This window comes from Populus alba, chromosome 5 (genome assembly GCF_005239225.2).
Source record: "Populus alba chromosome 5, ASM523922v2, whole genome shotgun sequence".
NCBI classification, from domain to species: Eukaryota; Viridiplantae; Streptophyta; class Magnoliopsida; order Malpighiales; family Salicaceae; genus Populus; species Populus alba.
The window spans coordinates 22,386,536-22,405,686 of NC_133288.1; the positions used below are offsets into that span (position 1 = coordinate 22,386,536).

The 19,151-nt window shown below is 36.2% G+C and overlaps 3 protein-coding genes across 8 annotated transcripts; 2 read left to right on the forward strand and 1 right to left on the reverse strand.

The window, feature by feature from the left end:
- The first annotated feature begins 987 nt into the window (after nucleotides 1-987).
- On the forward strand, nucleotides 988-9,286 carry LOC118061974 (serine/threonine-protein kinase STY46). Of its 5 annotated transcripts, none has more exons than XM_073409539.1 (17): nucleotides 988-1,467; nucleotides 1,556-1,670; nucleotides 2,788-2,873; nucleotides 2,969-3,070; nucleotides 3,691-3,745; nucleotides 4,709-4,819; nucleotides 5,107-5,157; nucleotides 5,668-5,718; nucleotides 5,952-6,118; nucleotides 6,196-6,303; nucleotides 7,048-7,121; nucleotides 7,269-7,444; nucleotides 7,802-7,897; nucleotides 8,027-8,107; nucleotides 8,277-8,330; nucleotides 8,811-8,945; nucleotides 9,020-9,286. In XM_073409539.1, exons 1-17 carry the CDS (start codon nucleotides 1,289-1,291, stop codon nucleotides 9,095-9,097), a joined length of 1,719 nt encoding a protein of 572 aa, XP_073265640.1. In that variant the 5' UTR covers nucleotides 988-1,288; the 3' UTR covers nucleotides 9,098-9,286. The 5 variants fall into 5 exon arrangements, 4 of the variants coding, with proteins under 4 accessions (XP_073265640.1, XP_073265641.1, XP_034931519.1 ...); XM_035075628.2 differs by having other exon boundaries at nucleotides 989-1,467; nucleotides 5,949-6,118; XR_012169976.1 differs by lacking the exon at nucleotides 9,020-9,286 and having other exon boundaries at nucleotides 5,949-6,118; nucleotides 8,277-8,665; nucleotides 8,811-8,947.
- Nucleotides 9,287-9,419: 133 nt separating this feature from the next.
- Nucleotides 9,420-14,309, forward strand: LOC118061975 (serine/threonine-protein kinase STY46). Its single transcript, XM_035075630.2, has 9 exons — nucleotides 9,420-10,149; nucleotides 10,238-10,352; nucleotides 11,469-11,554; nucleotides 11,650-11,751; nucleotides 12,364-12,418; nucleotides 12,823-12,933; nucleotides 13,221-13,271; nucleotides 13,779-14,093; nucleotides 14,183-14,309. Exons 1-8 carry the CDS (start codon nucleotides 9,971-9,973, stop codon nucleotides 14,028-14,030), a joined length of 951 nt encoding a protein of 316 aa, XP_034931521.1. The 5' UTR covers nucleotides 9,420-9,970; the 3' UTR covers nucleotides 14,031-14,093; nucleotides 14,183-14,309.
- A 1,665-nt stretch (nucleotides 14,310-15,974) lies between these two features.
- On the reverse strand, nucleotides 15,975-18,922 carry LOC118061971 (high mobility group B protein 9). Of its 2 annotated transcripts, none has more exons than XM_035075622.2 (6): nucleotides 18,001-18,922; nucleotides 17,819-17,897; nucleotides 17,565-17,727; nucleotides 17,361-17,459; nucleotides 16,387-16,676; nucleotides 15,975-16,227 (listed from the first exon to the last, which is right to left on the reverse strand). In XM_035075622.2, the coding sequence occupies exons 1-6, from the start codon at nucleotides 18,150-18,152 to the stop codon at nucleotides 16,096-16,098; spliced, it is 915 nt and encodes a 304-aa protein (XP_034931513.1). In that variant the 5' UTR covers nucleotides 18,153-18,922; the 3' UTR covers nucleotides 15,975-16,095. The 2 variants fall into 2 exon arrangements, with proteins under 2 accessions (XP_034931513.1, XP_034931512.1); XM_035075621.2 differs by having other exon boundaries at nucleotides 16,387-16,751; nucleotides 18,001-18,920.
- Between the last annotated feature and the right edge of the window lie 229 nt (nucleotides 18,923-19,151).

A 19,151-nucleotide genomic window follows, 5' to 3' on the forward strand; every position in this document is an offset into this window, starting at 1 on the left:
CCATTATAAACTAACCCAAAAAACAATAAAAAAATTGTCCGGCTCTAGAAGTTGGTGGGGGGTGGGTGACTTTCTTCAAGCAAGAATTAATTATATTTCATAATGATGTTTGAATCTTTCAATATATATATATTTTAATCATCTTTCGATTGTGGAATTAATAGAATAAATCCTACGCCCTGTTTCCTTATAGGTTGCCTAAGATTGGATGACCGCATGTAGCCACTTTGATGATTTTACCTCTTGTCTCAACTATTAGATTCTGGTGCTGTTTGAAAATACGGGTATAGATAGTGTTTTTTTTATATTTTTTTAAAATTATTTTAATATGTTAATATAAAAAAGTTAAAAAAATTATTTTGATATATTTATAAATAAAAAAAATATTTTAAACCATAACACCTAATACAACTTTAAACATACCTTTAAAATTACCCGAAAATGAACAATAAAATAATTAATGTTAAATTCTTGTTAGCAAACAACAACACAAGATAAAATATATCTTGTATATCATCAGATTTAAGTCATGTGATTGATATTATTAATGGTCACTAAAGATTTATATGATCGTTAACTTTAGAACTCGTGAAATTAATCGAGGTATATATAAACTAGACCCGAACACCCACATTAATTTTTTTTTTTTAAGTTTATATGTCACTAAATTGTCGACTTCCCTCTCCGTCAACATCTTCCATGCTCATGTTTATGAGAACATTGAAAGGAAAGCGATGCCCTTTTATGGTGACAATGTTAGCTTCCTCGTTGTATGTTGGCAGTCGTAATTTTAAAAGTTGTTTGATTTTTATTTTTTAAACTTTATATTCATTTTAATTTGTAATAAAAACTTGGGTTCATAATAAAAAATTAGTTATACCTTCAACGACCATACGAATACCAAAAGGTTCTAATTACTTTTTTTATAATAAAAAAATAATTTATTTATTTGTTGGTAACAAAAACGTGAATCAAAGCGGTGATACTGGCAAAGCAAAAGGCATTGTTAGAATCCACGTAGATGCGCGCTTATGGCTGCGCATTATGCCATCAATTAACGACTTCATTTTCTCTTAACCTCTGCTCTAATCATGTTTATAAATTACTCAATAAACGGAAACAAAGCGAGAGAGAGAAATTGAAAGAACGAGACAGGGCACTGCTAGCTCTTCTCTTTCTTCATACAAGCAATTTGTCTACTTAAAATTAACGGATTCACGTGCTCGATCACCACCGCCATTGATCCTTTTCAAAGAAACCACTCGGCGTTCATTTTTCTCTGTCTTGAATGGGAGACACAGAAAATTGCAGCAGCAGAGCTGTAGATTTCCTGCGTCGAAACCAGAGGCAACAGCTTGATGTTTTTAACGAAGTTTTCTACCGACTTAAAGAATCGAATAACGAAGAAGCGAGTCTACTTGGCTTTGAAAACGAACTGTGGGATCATTTCTGTAGACTTCCTCCTCGGTAATCACAATCGGAATATTCCTTTCACTACAATTCCTTTTTGTTATTTTAGGTTTAATTTACTGATTTTTAAATTCTTTTTTTAAAGATATGCCATGGATGTGAATGCGGAGAGAGCAGAGGATGTTATTATGCATAAGAGATTGTTGCAGATGGCACACAATCCAGCTACTCGGCCGGCAATTGAAGTGCGACTTGTTCAGGTAGGAAGACGAAGATTCGGCTATGGATTCCTTACTGTCTTTTAATTATTTTCTTTAGGCTTGTGTGATACTCTTTGATATTCTTCTATTATTAACTGGTAGGGTAGACGTGTTTTATTTCATAAAAGTTGCCTAAAAAATAATGATTATCCTTTTTTTCACGTTTGTTGCTGCTCTATTTTGATTTTATGTTCCAAGTCTTAAAATTACAGTAAAACGGTAAACGGAAAAGTTTTGAATAATTTTCTGAATAATCAAATCTCAAATATTAAATAATTTGCTACGAGAAATAATATAGAAATTGTTTAAATAGTAGCTAAAATCAACCTAAATAATGAAACCTAAATCAAATAAAATTCTGAAATCTAATTAAAAAAGAATTTGAAAATAACATCTTCTAATTTGAGATGAATAAATTTCGGAATAATCAAATCTCAAATCTTGAATAATCTGCTATGAAAAATAATACACAAACCATTTAGATTGTGTTTAAAACCGATTTAGATAATAAAGCTTAAACCAAACAAAATTCAAGAAAGTAATATGAAAAGATCTGCGAAAAAAAAGAAAATTCTAAACATTTTTCATGCTTAATTCGAGCATGATACCGACCTCATCTAATTACTACTACCTAAACCACTATAGAACTAGGTCTGTAGAAGGCGTTGATAAAATCTCAGCATGATCAATAATAGGATTAAAAATTATGCCCTTTTTTTGTCATAATGCTAGTTCAACGCGTCCAGAATAATTCTTGGACTTTTGATGCATGTCATGCATCATAAAAGGTTCTGGATTAACAGTGCAATTCAGATAAATCAAACTGTTAATCTATTGTCCTGAACATGCTGAATTTTCATTCACAATGAAACTAATAATTTTGACTTTTATGCGACCAAATTTTCCTGGATTTGTAGTTTATATTAGGTTCATATAGAAGTTGTACTGTGATTTGCTGTTTTAAGCTTCTCTGTCCCCTACCCTGTTTTCTTTGACCTTACTTCTTTGAAAATGGTGGACATTATTAGGTTTTCATTGCTGCTTTGAATACAATTTGATTGTGCAGTTAAAAGTTCATTGCTGGCGAATCTCATCTTTTCATATATTTCTTATGCAGGTTCCTCGTCAATCTGATGAACGTTCCGGTGATCCGGTAGATTCAGAATTGCAGCTTCAATATCTTGATTATCTTGGCAAACATAGGCATGGCTATGCAAATATATTGTTTGGATTTGCATTCCTCTGTGAAAATTTGCAACTTTTGATGTCTTACATTCGTCTCTTTCTTTCATATTCAGCATTCATCCACCACCAGCCTTTGGTTCGTTATCTGATTCTGAACTTCTTCATAAATATCAGGATAAGGATATCACAGTGATTGCCAGGCCACTTTGCTTCCGGTAAATGTTCACGTGATTCTCCAGTCACTTGATTTGATTTCCTATCCTGTTGTGATGTTTCCTTATTGCCCACCCAGATTAGGCTATATTCTGAATCAACTTGAAGTTTTCAGATATTAGGGATGAAATTTGAGGAGAAAAGAAAAGAAAAATAAAAATCGGGAGTGTCGCTCCATCAAAATGTTTTCTTGTATGTGTGGCGTTTGAAGAACATGGCTAGGGTATCCAGGCGCTTCTTGATGCAAGCAGCCCCACGACCATTAGAATTAATTAACTGGTTGTTTATTCATGTGTTGCTAACTCATGTGATCAGTAGCATTAAGCATTTAATGTTAATGGTACTGGCAAGTTGCCAGACTTCTGCATTATTAGGAGTAGTGAACTATGAGGTTGGGATTTTCTATTTTGGGTGATGCATATAGGACGGTAGATGTGTTGCTTTCTTCCCTTTGTGTTCCTTAGCTGTGATAATCCTTTGCTTTCTTTGAATGGGTATTTGTGCTTAGACACACAATAACCATTGTGCTATGGGCCCTTTGAGGCCAATCCTTTCATTAGCTTCTGGCAATGCCTTTTAGTTCTTGTTAAAATAACACTGCAATGCTTCCATGATTTTGTAGGCTGGTGCATGAAATTACAATTTCAACTTATGATAATCCAAAACGCCTGAGTCAGGTAGTGACCTCCTCTAGTTTCTAAATCGTCCGTGGATGTAATCTGTGTTTTATCAGTCATGGTAGGCATACTGTTGACATTCTCCAATGAGCTTTGCATACATAGGATTTATTCTATCCTTGTTTTAGCATCTTTTATTTTGACATCTTCTGGACACGGGTGCAGGAACAGTCTTGATATATAGGAGGCATCTGATCTCAGATTTATTTTGTAGTACAAAGTTGACATACAAGAAGAGAGAACTTTACATCATGATTTGAAGGATGAAGTGTGCATTTCCATTCATTGTGTTACAATAAGTGGAGCAATCTTACTGAAACATTTGTCATGTAATTACTTGATGTTGAAGGATCTTCTATAAATCACTCTTTTCTTAATACCTTTCTTTAACTTCTATTTGTGAACCCATCTATAGCTTTATTCATTCCTGTCTCTCAGTTAATTCATCCGACCTCAGACATTTTTATTGTATTCCTAGATCATTGCATAATTTGATGCTTTCCACCACCAGTCAAAGAGAGAACTCCTCTCCACAGGCTGCCTCTCCTCTTTGATCTTCTCTGCTAGCAGTCACATGGATCTCTCGATGACACATGTCTATTCAGTATTCACATTTTTATTGTAGTGCCAGATCATTGCACGAGTTCTGGTTTATTTTCTAATCTTCTTATAATTCAATACTTTCTACCACCAGTCAAAAGAGATTATTGCCTCTCCACTTTGATCTTCTCTGCTATTAATCACATGGATCTCTAGATTCTAGATGAGATATGTTTGTTGTGCTGTAGTGTTATTTTTCAAATTCACTACTTAACATGGGTACACTTGTTATTTGAAATGATGTCAAAGTTTCCTGAATGACTTGCATCCAGATATTCTAAGTGCAATAGCGCACTCTGTATAATATTTTGTTTTAATTGACCTAGCTAAATAAATTATGCTTTTCTATTTTTCAATTTTCAGCATACTTCCTTACTGTCTGAGATCGGGCTCAACATTCAAGAAGCTCATGCCTTTTCCACAGCAGATGGCTACTCCTTAGACGTGTTTGTTGTTGATAATTGGGCACCTGAGGTACTGCACCCATTTTGCCCCGCCTTAGTATAATCATTGGATTAATAGTCGTTTAAGACTGTTGAAGTGGTTTTCAAGATTCACTGTTCAGATTGTATGATAACAGTTTTTGATTTGTTATCAGTCACATTTCTTTGTGGGAAGCCACATGTTATAGATCTAAATCAGTGTTTCTTTCACCTCTTCATTACAAGGTCATAAAAAAAAGTACCTAAGTGGAATTCTAAATTCATCTCTTATCTTCTGACAATTGTTAAGCCATGACTTAGTTCCTTAATTATTTACAGGACACAGAGCGGCTTAGAAGCATGCTGTTTAAGGAAATTCCAAAAATCGAGGTAGCCCTTCTACATGCTACTGGTATATTGAATTTAATGGTAGTGATTAATTTCCAGCGAGCTTATGGCTTGCTGTCTGTTTTGTTTAGGGCTTTGTTTGTTCATGGTTATGTTAATGTATCTTTAAATGTTAAACATTTTACACTAATTGTCATGAACTTCATATCAGTATTTATTACCCACACGAGGCCTTGAAGAGTCCCCTAAGGATCCTGTAATGGAAGGCTTGAGAAAATCTCTGAAATCTTAGTATAATCATTGGATTAATAGTCGTTTAAGACTGTTGAAGTGGTTTTCAAGATTCACTGTTCAGATTGTATGATAACAGTTTTTGATTTGTTATCAGTCACATTTCTTTGTGGGAATCCACGTGTTATAGGTCTAAATCAGTGTTTCTTTCACCTCTTCATTACAAGGTCATAAAAAAACAATACCTAAGTGGAATTCTAAATTCATCTCTTATCTTCTGATAATTGTTAAGTCATGACTTATTTCCATAATTATTTACAGGACACAGAGCGGCATAGAAGCATGGTATTTAAGGAAATTCCAAAAATCGAGGTAGCCCTTCTACATGCTACTGGTATATTGAATTTAATGGTAGTGATTAATTTCCAGCGAGCTTATGGCTTGCTGTATGTTTTGTTTAGGGCTTTGTTTGTTCATGTTTATGTTAATGTATGTTAAAATGGTAAACATGTAACACTTTTTATCATGAACTTAGTGCTACTTTAATAATACTCTTTAAATGATTCATCTGTTTATACTTGATCATTTGAAGTGCTGTGCAGGAGGACGCTGATAAACACACGGTTTATCCTGTTGCGAAGCAAGATCAAATAGGAATCAGTCTTGTCTCTAATCTCATGAATGTCCCTGCTGATTCAATTGATGTCTGGGAAATTGATGCGCGGCAGTTAATATACGAGAAACAAATTGCAAACAGATCCAGTGGAGATCTGTGAGTTCTTGTCATCTTAAGGCCCATGATCTGTTCTGTATGAATGCTCTTTGAATTGAATGATTTACTTGAAACAGGTATAAAGGCACCTTCTGCAGACAAGATGTAGCTATTAAAGTTCTTAGGGGTGAACATCTAAACAATAAACTTCAGAGTGAATTTAATCAAGAAGTCTTAATCATGAGGTTGGTTGTATTTTTGGTTCTTTATCTACCCATCTAAATGCTTACAAAATGCTCTCTGAAATTCTGAAAACATTTGCAGTTACAGCTGGAACTTCAAATATACCAGTGGAATCATGTTTTTATACTGGAACTAGATCGAAATGTAAATGTACCAGGTTGATAATCCTGACAATTTTGAAAATTTAATTATTGGATGAGCTGTCATGATTCCTAACAAATATTTTCTGTAGATGTTTTTTAGTAGTCCAAATGTCCCAAGAAATGCAATTTCAACTCACAAAAAGTAAGCAGGGGGTTATGCTTTCTTGTGTGCTGAAGAGGTCATACCACATTTCATGTTTTCATGATGTTGATAAAATTGATTGATTGGATGGAGGCATTTCATATTTTAAAGCGGTCATTTACGTAAGGGAACAAGTGAAGTAGCTTTTCAAAACTCTCATGTATTTCGTGTGACAATTTAGAAATTTGTTCACAAACGCATCATATGTGATGTTTCCACAGTATCAAGTTCCAGAATCTCTCGTTATCTAATTTTCTAGCAATCTTGAGTCCTTTTTCTGTCATGGGAGCATGGATATTGCATTTTAAGTGTTCTCAGTGTTTCATTTCTGATTAGTGAAGTCAACTCTTAAAGCACTTAGTTGATTCCCTTAGGGATCTTAAATAAAAAATAAACGTCGTCACTGCACTCTTGCATGGATTTCTTCTCTGTTCCCCTTTAGACTCCTTTGCAATTTGCAGGAAAGTTCGTCACAAGAATGTTGTGAAATTCATCGGTGTATGCACCAGACCTCCAAGCCTGTGCATCATTACAGGTAATTTGGAACAAACTCATGGCTATATGTGTTCCTTGAATTAATTAATTATGTTTCGGTTTGTAGTGTAATTTTAATAATGCGCACATGAATGACCCACCTATTTCAATGTGTATTGACTTTCTGTTTGCAAATAACCCTTCCCAGAATTTATGTCTGGTGGTAGCATGTATGACTTTCTGCGTAAACAAAAGGGAAGTTTAAGTCTTCAGTCTTTACTCCGAGTAGCAATTGATGTTTCCAAGGGAATGCACTGCTTGCACCAAAATAATATAGTACATAGAAATCTGAAATCTGCCAATCTCTTGATGGATGAAAATGGAGTAAGTGGTTCACTTTTTCAGTATTTAATTTACAGTCTGGCCAGTGTTCCTGTTTTTGTTTTTTCTCTTCTGAGTTCTGAAACAGCAACAGTTTCAGAACTCAGAAGACAGTACTTTATACTTATCAACTGACCACCATCTTGCATTCAGTTTTAAGCGATGTATCAACATTTTCTGTTTCTCAGAACTAAATCATGTTTCAAATTGGAAAGCTGCAATAACTGATCAAATCCTCTCGAGAGGAAGCAAGGCAGCCTTGTGAATCAGCTTTTTCTATAATAGAAAATAAGTTTACATCTTTGCTTTACTGGCTATGACTACTAGTGTTTCTTAAAGTTTCAAAAATTTGGCTAGCAGGTAGCTAAAGTTGCTGATTTTGGTGTTGCTAGAGTGCGAGATCAGTCTGGTGTGATGACAGCAGAAACTGGAACCTATCGCTGGATGGCTCCAGAGGTTGGTGCTGTTGCACTGAATAAAATGGATTAGTGAATCACATGATGATTATTGATTAAAACATTTTTATGCAATCGGTTGTTTCATCATGGCTCCATAACATGTTTCCTTGGTGTTCGGTTATATAAGGTTATTGAACACAAACCATATGATCATAAAGCTGATGTTTTTAGTTTTGGCATTGTGCTCTGGGAGTTGCTTACTGGAAAGGTAACACCACAACCACATTCTCTCTGTTTTGTTAGAAGTAATGAGATATTCTTCTTGTTCATATGTTTAGTTTTTCCAAATTGATGTTTTGTTTTTATAGAAGTTCTGCAAATGTATGATCACTCAGATTTCATGACAATCATCTATGTTCTTGTGAATGATATTCCAGCTTCCGTACGAGCATTTGTCTCCATTACAAGCCGCAGTTGGTGTGGTCCAGCAGGTAGTCCTCCACGATGCCTTTTCTTTCTGCTTCAGATGGGATTTTAGTTTTCCATTCAGATAGAAACCAGCCCGTCTTTGGCTTTGTCTGTTAACTGCCAAACTGCTTCCCGACCAACAGAACCCTGTGCCTGGTATAAACAAAGCAAAGACCAAGCACATGACTAAATGACTTCTTCCCGTGGACTCATTTTAGGAAGTCTCAAAGGTTGTGTCAAAGAGTCCCGTGCTCCAATCATATTTTTTAATGCCTTTCATCAAAATTAAGACAGGTGGGGGAGGGGGTCAAAATTTTAGTTCAATCAGCAATCCCGGAAATAAAAAGATCAGGATCTGGTAAATTCTTTTTATCATCATCCTTTGTGATCATGCTGCTTGGTGGTAATGTGATCTGCTGTCATAGAAGCATATTTTGAGCTCAAATTGACTAAGGGACTTGCTAACCACTAATAAAGAGCTGCTGTCCTGACATGGATTTCAGGGTCTAAGACCATCAATTCCAAGCCATTCACATCCCAAATTGGCGGAACTGCTTGATAGATGCTGGCAGCAAGACCAATCTTTGAGACCTGATTTCTCTGAAATTTTAGAGCTTCTACAGCAGTTAGACAGGATGGTATGTGAAGGATCTAAAATTTCTCCATTCGTTATCGCTGTAGACATTTAGAAACTCATCTAATCTCGGAACAGGTTGCTGATGAAAGTCAGGACAAGCAGAAAGGAAAGTCTCCTAGAAGAGTTGAAACTGCAATCAAGAAAAAGAACTGATTGATTGTTTGGAGATTTGTTTTCAGCGCCCTAAAATCCTAGAAATTGTGTGATGCTCTTTATTAATGAATACAAGGTGCGCCTAAAACGTTTAAATTTTGCCAAGCAATCTGTTTTGAAATTCATGGATGTTTCAGTGGAATCAAATAAGAATTAATGTTAATCAAATATCCTTAGTCGTCTTCTTTACTTTTAAGACTTCAGCCCAACCAGGGTGCCTGCACGAGTCTCAGGCCAATTAAAAGGAGCACAGAACTCCATGAAAACTTGAGAAGGGCATGCGATTAGAGTTCACTTCTGTGGCAAAGCCAGAGCCAAAAGAAGAGAATTTATGCCAAAAAACGAATACCATGAACGTGAAAACTGCAAGAGAACAAAAGAGTTGATTCCACCACAAATCTTGCCTTTATTCTCCAAATAAGTAGCTTCCATGAGCATCTGTGTCCTACTCAAATAGTGTATACTAAAAATAATGCTGCGCTATCAAAATTCGAATCTTTCTCCATCGACTACTGTAGTTTACATGCTTAAAAGCACTTCATATCAGTATTTATTACCCACACGAGGTCTTGAAGATTTCCCCAAGGATCCTGTGATGGAAGGCTTGAGAAAATCCCTGAAATCTTATGGTAGTCAGGCTAAGCAACAACCAGAGCACCTAGAAAAGGAAAAACAAGCTCTACTCCACCATGGCAGCGATTGTCACATTGCCCAGTTCTCTGTTTCGTTTGGCCAGGATGAGGAAGTTATTGTCAACGTTGACAATATTGCTGATGTTTCTGACAAAGAAACCACTACTGCTTCAAAATCCTGCAGTGGAAGTCCAAGCAGGAAAGCTACAGGGTCAGCAAAGAAATTCAAAGTGTCGTTTGAATGGGAGACACAGAGAGTTGCAGCAGCAGAGCTGTAGATTTCCTGCCTCGAAACCAGAGGCAAAAGCTTGATGTTTTTAACGAAGTTTTCTGCCGACTTAAAGAATCGAATAACGAAGAAGCGAGTCTACTTGGCTTTGAAAACGAACTCTGGGATCATTTCGGTAGACTTCCTCCTCGGTAATCACAATCGGAATATTCCTTTCACTACAATTCCTTTTTGTTATTTTAGGTTTAATTTACTGATTTTTAAACTCTTGTTTTAAAGATATGCCATGGATGTGAATGCGGAGAGAGCAGAGGATGTTATTATGCATAAGAGATTGTTGCAGATGGCACACAATCCAGCTACTCGGCCGGCAATTGAAGTGCGACTTGTTCAGGTAGGAAGACGAAGATTCGGCTATGGATTCCTTACTGTCTTTTAATTATTTTCTTTTGGCTTGTGTGATACTCTTTGTTATTCTTCTATTATTAACTGGTAGGGTAGACGTGTTTTATTTCATAAAAGTTGCCTAAAAAATAATGATTATCCTTTTTTTGCACGTTTGTTGCTGCTCTATTTTGATTTTATGTTCCAAGTCTTAAAATTACAGTAAACGGTAAACGGAAAAGTTTTGAATAATTTTCTGAATAATCAAATCTCAAATATTAAATAATTTGCTACGAGAAATAATATAGAAATTGTTTAAATAGTAGCTAAAATCAACCTAAATAATGAAACCTAAACCAAATAAAATTCTGAAATCTAATTAAAAAAAAATTTGAAAATAACATCTTCTAATTTGAGATGAATAAATTTCTGAATAATCAAATCTCAAATCTTGAATAATCTGCTATGAAAAATAGTACACAAACCATTTAGATTGTGTTTAAAACCGATTTAGATAATAAAACTTAAACCAAACAAAATTCAAGAAAGTAATATGAAAAGATCTGCGAAAAAAAAGAAAATTCTAAACATTTTTCATTCTTAATTCGAGCATGATACCGACCTCATCTAATTACTACTAGCTAAACCACTAAAGAACTAGGTCTGTAGAAGGCGTTGATAAAATTTCAGCATGATCAATAATAGGATTAAAAATTATGCCCTGTTTTTGTCATGATGCTAGTTCAACGCGTCCAGACTGATTCCTGGACTTTTGATGCATGTCATGCATCATAAAAGGTTCTGGATTAACAGTGCAATTCAGATAAATCAAACTGTTAATCTATTGTCCTGAACATGCTGAATTTTCATTCACAATGAAACTAATAATTTTGACTTTTGTGCGACCAAATTTTCCTGGATTTCTATTTTATATTAGGTTCATATAGAAGTTGTACTGTGATTTGCTGTTTTAAGCTTCTCTGTCCCCTACCCTGTTTTCTTTGACCTTACTTCTTTGAAAATGGTGACATTATTAGGTTTTCTTTGCTGCTTTGATTACAATTTGATTGTGCAGTTAAAAGTTCATTGCTGGTGAATCTCATCTTTTCATATATTTCTTATGCAGGTTCCTCGTCAATCTGATGAACATTCCGGTGATCCGGTAGATTCAGAATTGCAGCTTCAATATCTTGATTATCTTGGCAAACATAGGCATGGCTATGCAAATATATTGTTTGGATTTGCATTCCTCTGTGAAAATTTGCAACTTTTGATGTCTTACATTCGTCTCTTTCTTTCATATTCAGCATTCATCCACCACCAGCCTTTGGTTCGTTATCTGATTCTGAACTTCTTCGTAAATATCAGGATAAGGATATCACAGTGATTGCCAGGCCACTTTGCTTCCGGTAAATGTTCACGTGATTCTCCAGTCACTTGATTTGATTTCCTATCCTGTTGTGATGTTTCCTTATTGCCCACCCAGTTAGGCTATATTCTGAATCAACTTGAAGTTTTCAGATATTAGGGATGAAATTTGAGGAGAGAAGAAAAGAAAAAGAAAAATGAGAAGTGTGGCTCCATCAAAATGTTTTCTTGTATGTGTGGCGTTTGAAGAAGATGGTTAGGGTATCCAGGCGCTTCTTGATGCAAGCACCCCACGACCATTAGAATTAATTAACTGGTTGTTTATTCATGTGTTGCTAACTCATGTGATCAGTAGCATTAAGCATTTAATGTTAATGGTACTGGCAAGTTGCCAGACTTCTGCATTAGTAGTGAACTATGAGGTTGGGATTTTCTATTTTGGGTGTTGCATATAGGATGGTAGATGTGTTGCTTTCTTCCCTTTGTGTTCCCTAGCTGTGATAATCCTTTGCTTTCTTTGAATGGGTATTTGTGCTTAGACACACAATATCCATTGTGCTATATGCCCTTTGAGGCCAATCCTTTCATTAGCTTCTGGCATTGCCTTTTAGTTCTTGCTAAAACAACACTGCAATGCTTCCATGATTTTGTAGGCTGGTGCATGAAATTACAATTTCAACTAATGATAAGCCAAAACTCCTGAGTCAGGTAGGGACCTCTTCTAGTTTCTAAATCATCCGTGGATGTAATCTGTGTTTTATCGGTCATGGTAGGCATACTGTTGACATTCTGCAATGAGCTTTGCATGCATAGGATTTATAATTCAATACTTTCTACCACCAGTCAAAAGAGATTATTGCCTCTCCACTTTGATCTTCTCTGCTATTAATCACATGGATCTCTAGATTCTAGATGAGATATGTTTGTTGTGCCGCATTGTTATTTTTCAAATTCACTACTTAACATGGGTACACTTGTTATTTGAAATGATGTCAAAGTTTCCTGAATGACTTGCATTAAGATATTCTAAGTCCAATGGCGCACTCTGTATAATATTTTGTTTTAATTGACCTAGCTAAATAAATTATGCTTTTCTATTTCTCAATTTTCAGCTTGCTTCCTTGCTGTCTGAGATCGGGCTCAGCATTCAAGAAGCTCATGCCTTTTCCACAATAGATGGCTACGCCTTAGACGTGTTTGTTGTTGATAATTGGGTACCTGAGGTACTGCGCCCATTTTACCCCACCTTAGTATAATCATTGGATTAATAGTCGTTTAAGACTGTTGAAGTGGTTTTCAAGATTCACTGTTCAGATAATATATAACAGTTTTTGATTTGTTATCAGTCACATTTCTTTGTGGGAAGCCACATGTTATAGGTCTAAATCAGTGTTTCTTTCACTTCTTCATTACAAGGTCATAAAAAAAAAGTACCTAAGTGGAATTCTAAATTCATCTCTTATCTTCTGATAATTGTTAAGTCATGACTTAGTTCCATAATTATTTACAGGACACAGAGCGGCTTAGAAGCATGCTGTTTAAGGAAATTCCAAAAATCGAGGTAGCCCTTCTACATGCTACTGGTATATTGCATTTAACGCTAGTGATTAATTTCCTGCGAGGTTATGGCTTGCTGTATGTTTTGTTTAGGGCTTTGTTTGTTCATGGTTATGTTAATGTATCTTAAAATGTTAAACATGTAACACTAATTGTCATGAACTTCGTATCAGTATTTATTACCCACACGAGGCCTTGAAGATTTCCCTAAGGATCCTGTAATGGAAGGCTTGAGAAAATCCCTGAAATCTTAGTATAATCATTGGATTAATAGTCGTTTAAGACTGTTGAAGTGGTTTTCAAGATTCAATGTTCAGATTGTATAACAGTTTTTGATTTGTTATCAGTCACATTTCTTTGTGGGAAGCCACATGTTATAGGTCTAAATCAGTGTTTCTTTCACCTCTTCATTACAAGGTCATAAAAAAAAAACACCTAAGTGGAATTCTAAATTCATCTCTTATCTTCTGATAATTGTTAAGTCATGACTTAGTTCCATAATTATTTACAGGACACAGAGCGGCTTAGAAGCATGGTGTTTAAGCAACAACCAGAGCACCTAGAAAAAGAAAAACAAGCTCTACCCCACCATGGCAGCGATTGTCAAATTTCCCAGTTCTCTGGTTCGTTTGGCCATGATGAGGAAGTTATTATCAACGTCGACAATATTGCTGATGTGTCTGACAAAGAAACTACTATTGCTTCAAAATCCTGCAGTGGAAGTCCAGGCAGGAAAGCTTTTTCCTTTGACGGAGGCAATTGATTTCTTTGTCCACATCTCCACTTCGATGGAGAAGATTGCTAGCCTGAAAGACAAAATAAAAGGGTATGCAACTATGCATGATGCCCCACCTGGCCTTTTCCTTTTCGTAGTTAGATGCTAATTCAAGGAAGCCATTTCTGCAACCAATGCAGGTATATTAAAGGAAATAGTAACCACTGGCATCAAAATTCAATGGTGGTCGTGATAGATGTTGAGGACATGAACAAAATAAAGATGTCACTTTGGGTCACACACAGGATGAACCATCAGGAAATGGAGGAGAGATGGGCTAGGAGATATCTTCTCCTGGGAGAAATGATCAAAGTGTTCAAAGAGCTCGATATTGAATATCGCGTGCTGCCCTTGGATGTGAATATCAGAAACATGCCGCCTTTGATCTCGAACAGGCTGCCCTCAAACTGGACCGCTTGTGCCAATTAATCAATAATGGAAGAAAGACAGCATTGGATTGATGAGTTCCTTAGAGGAAAGATGGGATTCCGACACAAAGGTTTCAATAAAGATTGCCCCTACTCAAGGCATATGAACAACATAAGTAGCTGACTCCATGTAAACTGAATGTAATCGATGTAGTTTGTGAATCATTGCTTTGTGATTAGACTAAGTAAGTGCGCAATCTCATGGAGGAACACCCCTGATGTAATGGCAAGGTTTCCAACTATAAGAATGGTGTCTTTCTGCCTAGCAGAGCAAAAAACGCAATGATAATACCTTATCTAATGATATTATCAATCAAACAGTCGAATCTGCAAAGTGGCAAAGCTCCACTCCAACCTCCAACAAAGATGGATTAAAATGGCCATGACACCCATAACATGGAAAAGCCTAACAATACTAAATAGGAAAAAATAAAACTAACTAAAAAAATATTTATTTTCCAGAAACTTCCTTACACTAGTTTTTTAGATTTGAAAGAACTCATTATCAAGTTCGTGAGATAGAACCTTTTTAAATCGCGGAAAATTATCCTCGCCTAGACCAGCTTAGCCAGATGTATGCATAGCGGTTACCTTGGTGGTCACCTATCGATTCCTGTCAGTGCATAGCGGTTCGGTTACCTTGGGTGGTCATCTTATCTTTTCTGAGAACGATCAGCGGTGATATTTTCTCAGGAGAAAATAATCTCATCCCATCATCACGTGTTTGGTGCACATGCTAAGATACTTCTCACAGTAAACAGCGCGCTAGATAGCTTGTTAGCGCTTCGCTGCATGCTAGATAATTGTTTTTAAATCATAAAACATGATGTACAGGGGCTAAGTATAATTTTTAAAAGAATGAAAAAAAAAATAACGACTGGATATTATAACAAAAATAATAATTATCAATTCTCAAAGAATTAAAATATAGAAGAATAAAATCGGTAAAATTTCAATGAAAAAAATCTTAAAAAACAAAACACCAGTAAAACTAGGTAATGTTTTTAATACTCACAAATAGAATCATGGACACGAGATAATAATAAAAAACAAAACAAGAAAAAAATCATATTACATACTTAAAAACACCCTTACAAACTGAACTTTGAATTTTTAAAATCAAGGCTAAACTTGTCAATTCACTGCAAAAGAAAAAAAAAGACTAAAAATCCCCTCGATTCAATATTTTGCAACCTAAGGATATTTATGTTATTTTACTAGGAAAAAAAGAAAAAGACTAAAAAGCATGTACCGTTTGCTTTCAATAACAACAAAGTAATTTTACTGTAAAAAAAATTGTCAAGGGACTGAATTAGGCCCAATCAATTTCGAAATGACCATTCCATGAATCAGTTTGTGTTTTTTTTTTTTTTTTTTTTTAATGATGACAGGACCTTTGAATCTCTCTTGTGCTCTTAAAAATCAGGCGAGGTAAAATTAATGATCAGACGGAGAAGACTAAGAAGATGTTAATGTTAAAGGGATTCTATATGAAGAACATCTATGCAGTAATAATGATTGTATTGAGCATCCATAACAATAGTTTACATCCACAGATAGACCGGAAAGGCAGACATGCATGCACTAGATTTTTTTTTGGCATTAAATTAATTTTCTGGTTTGGGTCAATCCTGAACGTCTTGAGCTTTAATACTCAGCTCCACTTCCATGGCTTGCCTGAGCTTAAGTTTCTCTTTGTACTCTTTCAGTTCTCTCTTGTATCTTTCCTTGTCTTTCAAGCCAATGTTTTGGTAAACCTGCAAAAGACACAATCGATTTGTGAAGAACAACTGGAGATGCTTCACTTTGGATCTTGAAATCTGAATTGCTAGAGGCAAGAAATGGTTTCACGTGAACTGAATTACGGTAATGTAGAGAAGGCAAATAACAATGTAGTAACATTTCTGTGTTTGTACCATCCTCTCCTCTGCGTTGAGACTGCTCCATGACTGGCCTATCATTTTTGTAAACTCCCTTTCTCTATTGGGGTAAAGAGATTTCAGCTTATAGTGTTTCTCAGCAAAGAAGAAGTTGTAGCCACTCCTGTTGGGTTTGGGGTAGCTGGGATCCCCCGATCTTCTGCTCCTCCTCCTCCGTCGCCTGCGGTTGGGAGTGTATGGGACAATGGCACCATCATATTGAGGCATAGAATTAGACAAGTCCTGCTGCTCTGGATGGTAAAGTACTCCATGGAGAACCTCCGAACCTAATTGCACCGAGACCAGGTAACCACAATCAAATTTCCCTTCTATTGTCCCACTCGCCGAAAAAGACGAAGAGCCTGTACAGAAGATCGGATAAAATTAATCTGCTCATTAAGCTTGCAGATTAACAAGGTAAAGGGTAAGTTTTCAACTGTAAAGCTCAGAGTCCACGGTTAAGGACAAGGTATGCGAGCTAGCCCTTTACTACATGAAGTCCTTGGAAAACTAGAGACCATTATTCCTCGAAGGCTATAGGAGTCAAAATCAAAGGTTTTTCCTTTCTGATAGATATTCATCACACAATCAACTCTACGCAAGTAAGCTACAAACATAGACAGCCAAAAGGGGATTTTCAACACATGAAACATCATATACTATAAAAATAACATGGACTATAGCCACTAAATCACAAGATAAATGTAGCGGGACCACTAAGAAAAGGAAGATTGGGAAATCACAAAAGTATCCACATTCGAATCAAAATACCAAAAATCTCGCCATCAATATCTTTCCTAGAACTGTAACTCAACTCCTAAAATTGAATTATATACAAGATTAATATTATACGTGGAGCATAAATTAGATCAGGCATTTGTGGTCTGATGTTGAAGCTCTATTTATCCTCTTACATATATATTTTTTTTCTATAAGCAATGAAATTAGGAGATTCACAGAACCGAACTCACTTTCGGTAGACGGATCAGGACAATCCCTTATCGGTTCTGGAGAATATTCCACAATAGCCAACTCAGTTTTGCTTGAAGGGCTGCCGAGAGGAAATGCAACTGCAGAGTAAATAAGCAGAGAGGGATCAGTTTGTAAGGGGCAAAAACCATATGGCATGGATAGAACTTATCAAAGACAGAGCCAGGATGCTAAGTGATCATCACCTGCTGGAGTAGAGACTGGACCCTGGATCTTGAAGCAGTGGACCTGTTCGTAATGATAAAGGAGGCTAAAGTAGTGTTTCTTCAATACAAAAGAAGCACTTGTTGTTGTTGCAGAGAAACAAAACACAGAACCCACTTCCCTCCATTTCTTCTCTGCAACAACCTACACATGCATCATCCATCACTTTGAAATGTCTTGCAAAAGAGCTTGTCGAATTTACAGACCAAAATGATCGTTAGGAACAGAATCGAACCTTATCATAACCACCCCTGTTAGTTGTCTCTACATATAAAACTTGCAAATCGAGCTCCTTCCCTCCAATCACAGGTATCCTTCAAAAAAACAGAGAGAATGATCATCGTACACAGAAACATGACATGATCAGCCAAGCAAACAGTCAAGAAAGAAGGAAAGATAGGGACAAGGGAGGCTTACATAAATTTGGTGCCCATTACAAAATGAAAGCGCCTGAGAGTGTCCCAAAAAACAGAAGGGTCGTTAACAACATCTTCATGAGAGGCGAGAGGCGCAGGGTAGTGCTTGTTTTCCATTCCAGCCTTAATTTTTTTCTTACTCCCCGGCGACATTTCCGCACCGTCGCCGGAAAAACCAAGAAGAGGAGATTAATATTTAATAACTTAAGATTACCAGCTACACCTTTGATTCAAAAGCAACAGTAGCAACGAGGACAGATACAAAAACCATATAGATAAGAGAGTAATTAAGACTGAGCCAAGGCAGAATTAAAAGAAGAGTGCTGACGCGTGGGAGGCAACGGTTGCACAAAATTGGCCTTTTCTAGCAATTTGAATAGCCAAGTCCAACCAGTAATTAAGAGAGAGAGAGAGAGAGAGCCCCAATAAGCCAAGCCTGCCTTTTTTATTTTGCACAGGTCTATGCTTATTATTAAACACTACTACTTCCTATAGGATACTAGCAGTGTACTGCGCTACTTTTCCTTCTCTGTCGTGTCAATCGAAGCCTGGCATGTCTGCAGCCATGAGAGCTTCGACTTTGGTTCTCTATCCATGTAAGTGTAACGTTGACATGCACTTGCTTTGCTCTGGTCTGAAAGGCTCTTCTGACCATATCTTAAGGTACATCTGTAGAAAGATACTACAGTGTATTGGGATTGGTTTCTAGTGCAGTCCAGTCCATTAGCCTAGTACGACACTGGTACCTGAAGCATTCCCTCTGCATTAAAAGCTTATCTCCCTCTATTTATGGTTCTAATCCTTCTATCCTCCCTGAAACATTTTTGGGCCCTCCAAATATGAGCGAGCTTCCGCTGGTTAGGTTAAAGTTTTATATGGCAGGAAATATTTTGGACCTGCTGCTTTCCAGGCATGAGCTGCCTTCCCTATTGTGTCAGTTACTATATGCTTTTATGTGGAGACATATTCGGGTTCATTTTGAAGAAAAATACATAGATAACGAAAGAGAAAGCTAAATCTTAAACCCACCACCACATAAATGATAGAGAATATTTTTAAAATATACTTTTTGTATTTTCTCGCTTTTTTTTTCTTTGTGTTTATCTCTAATGAGTAGTTACTTTTTTTTTATTATCACAAAAAAAACTTTTA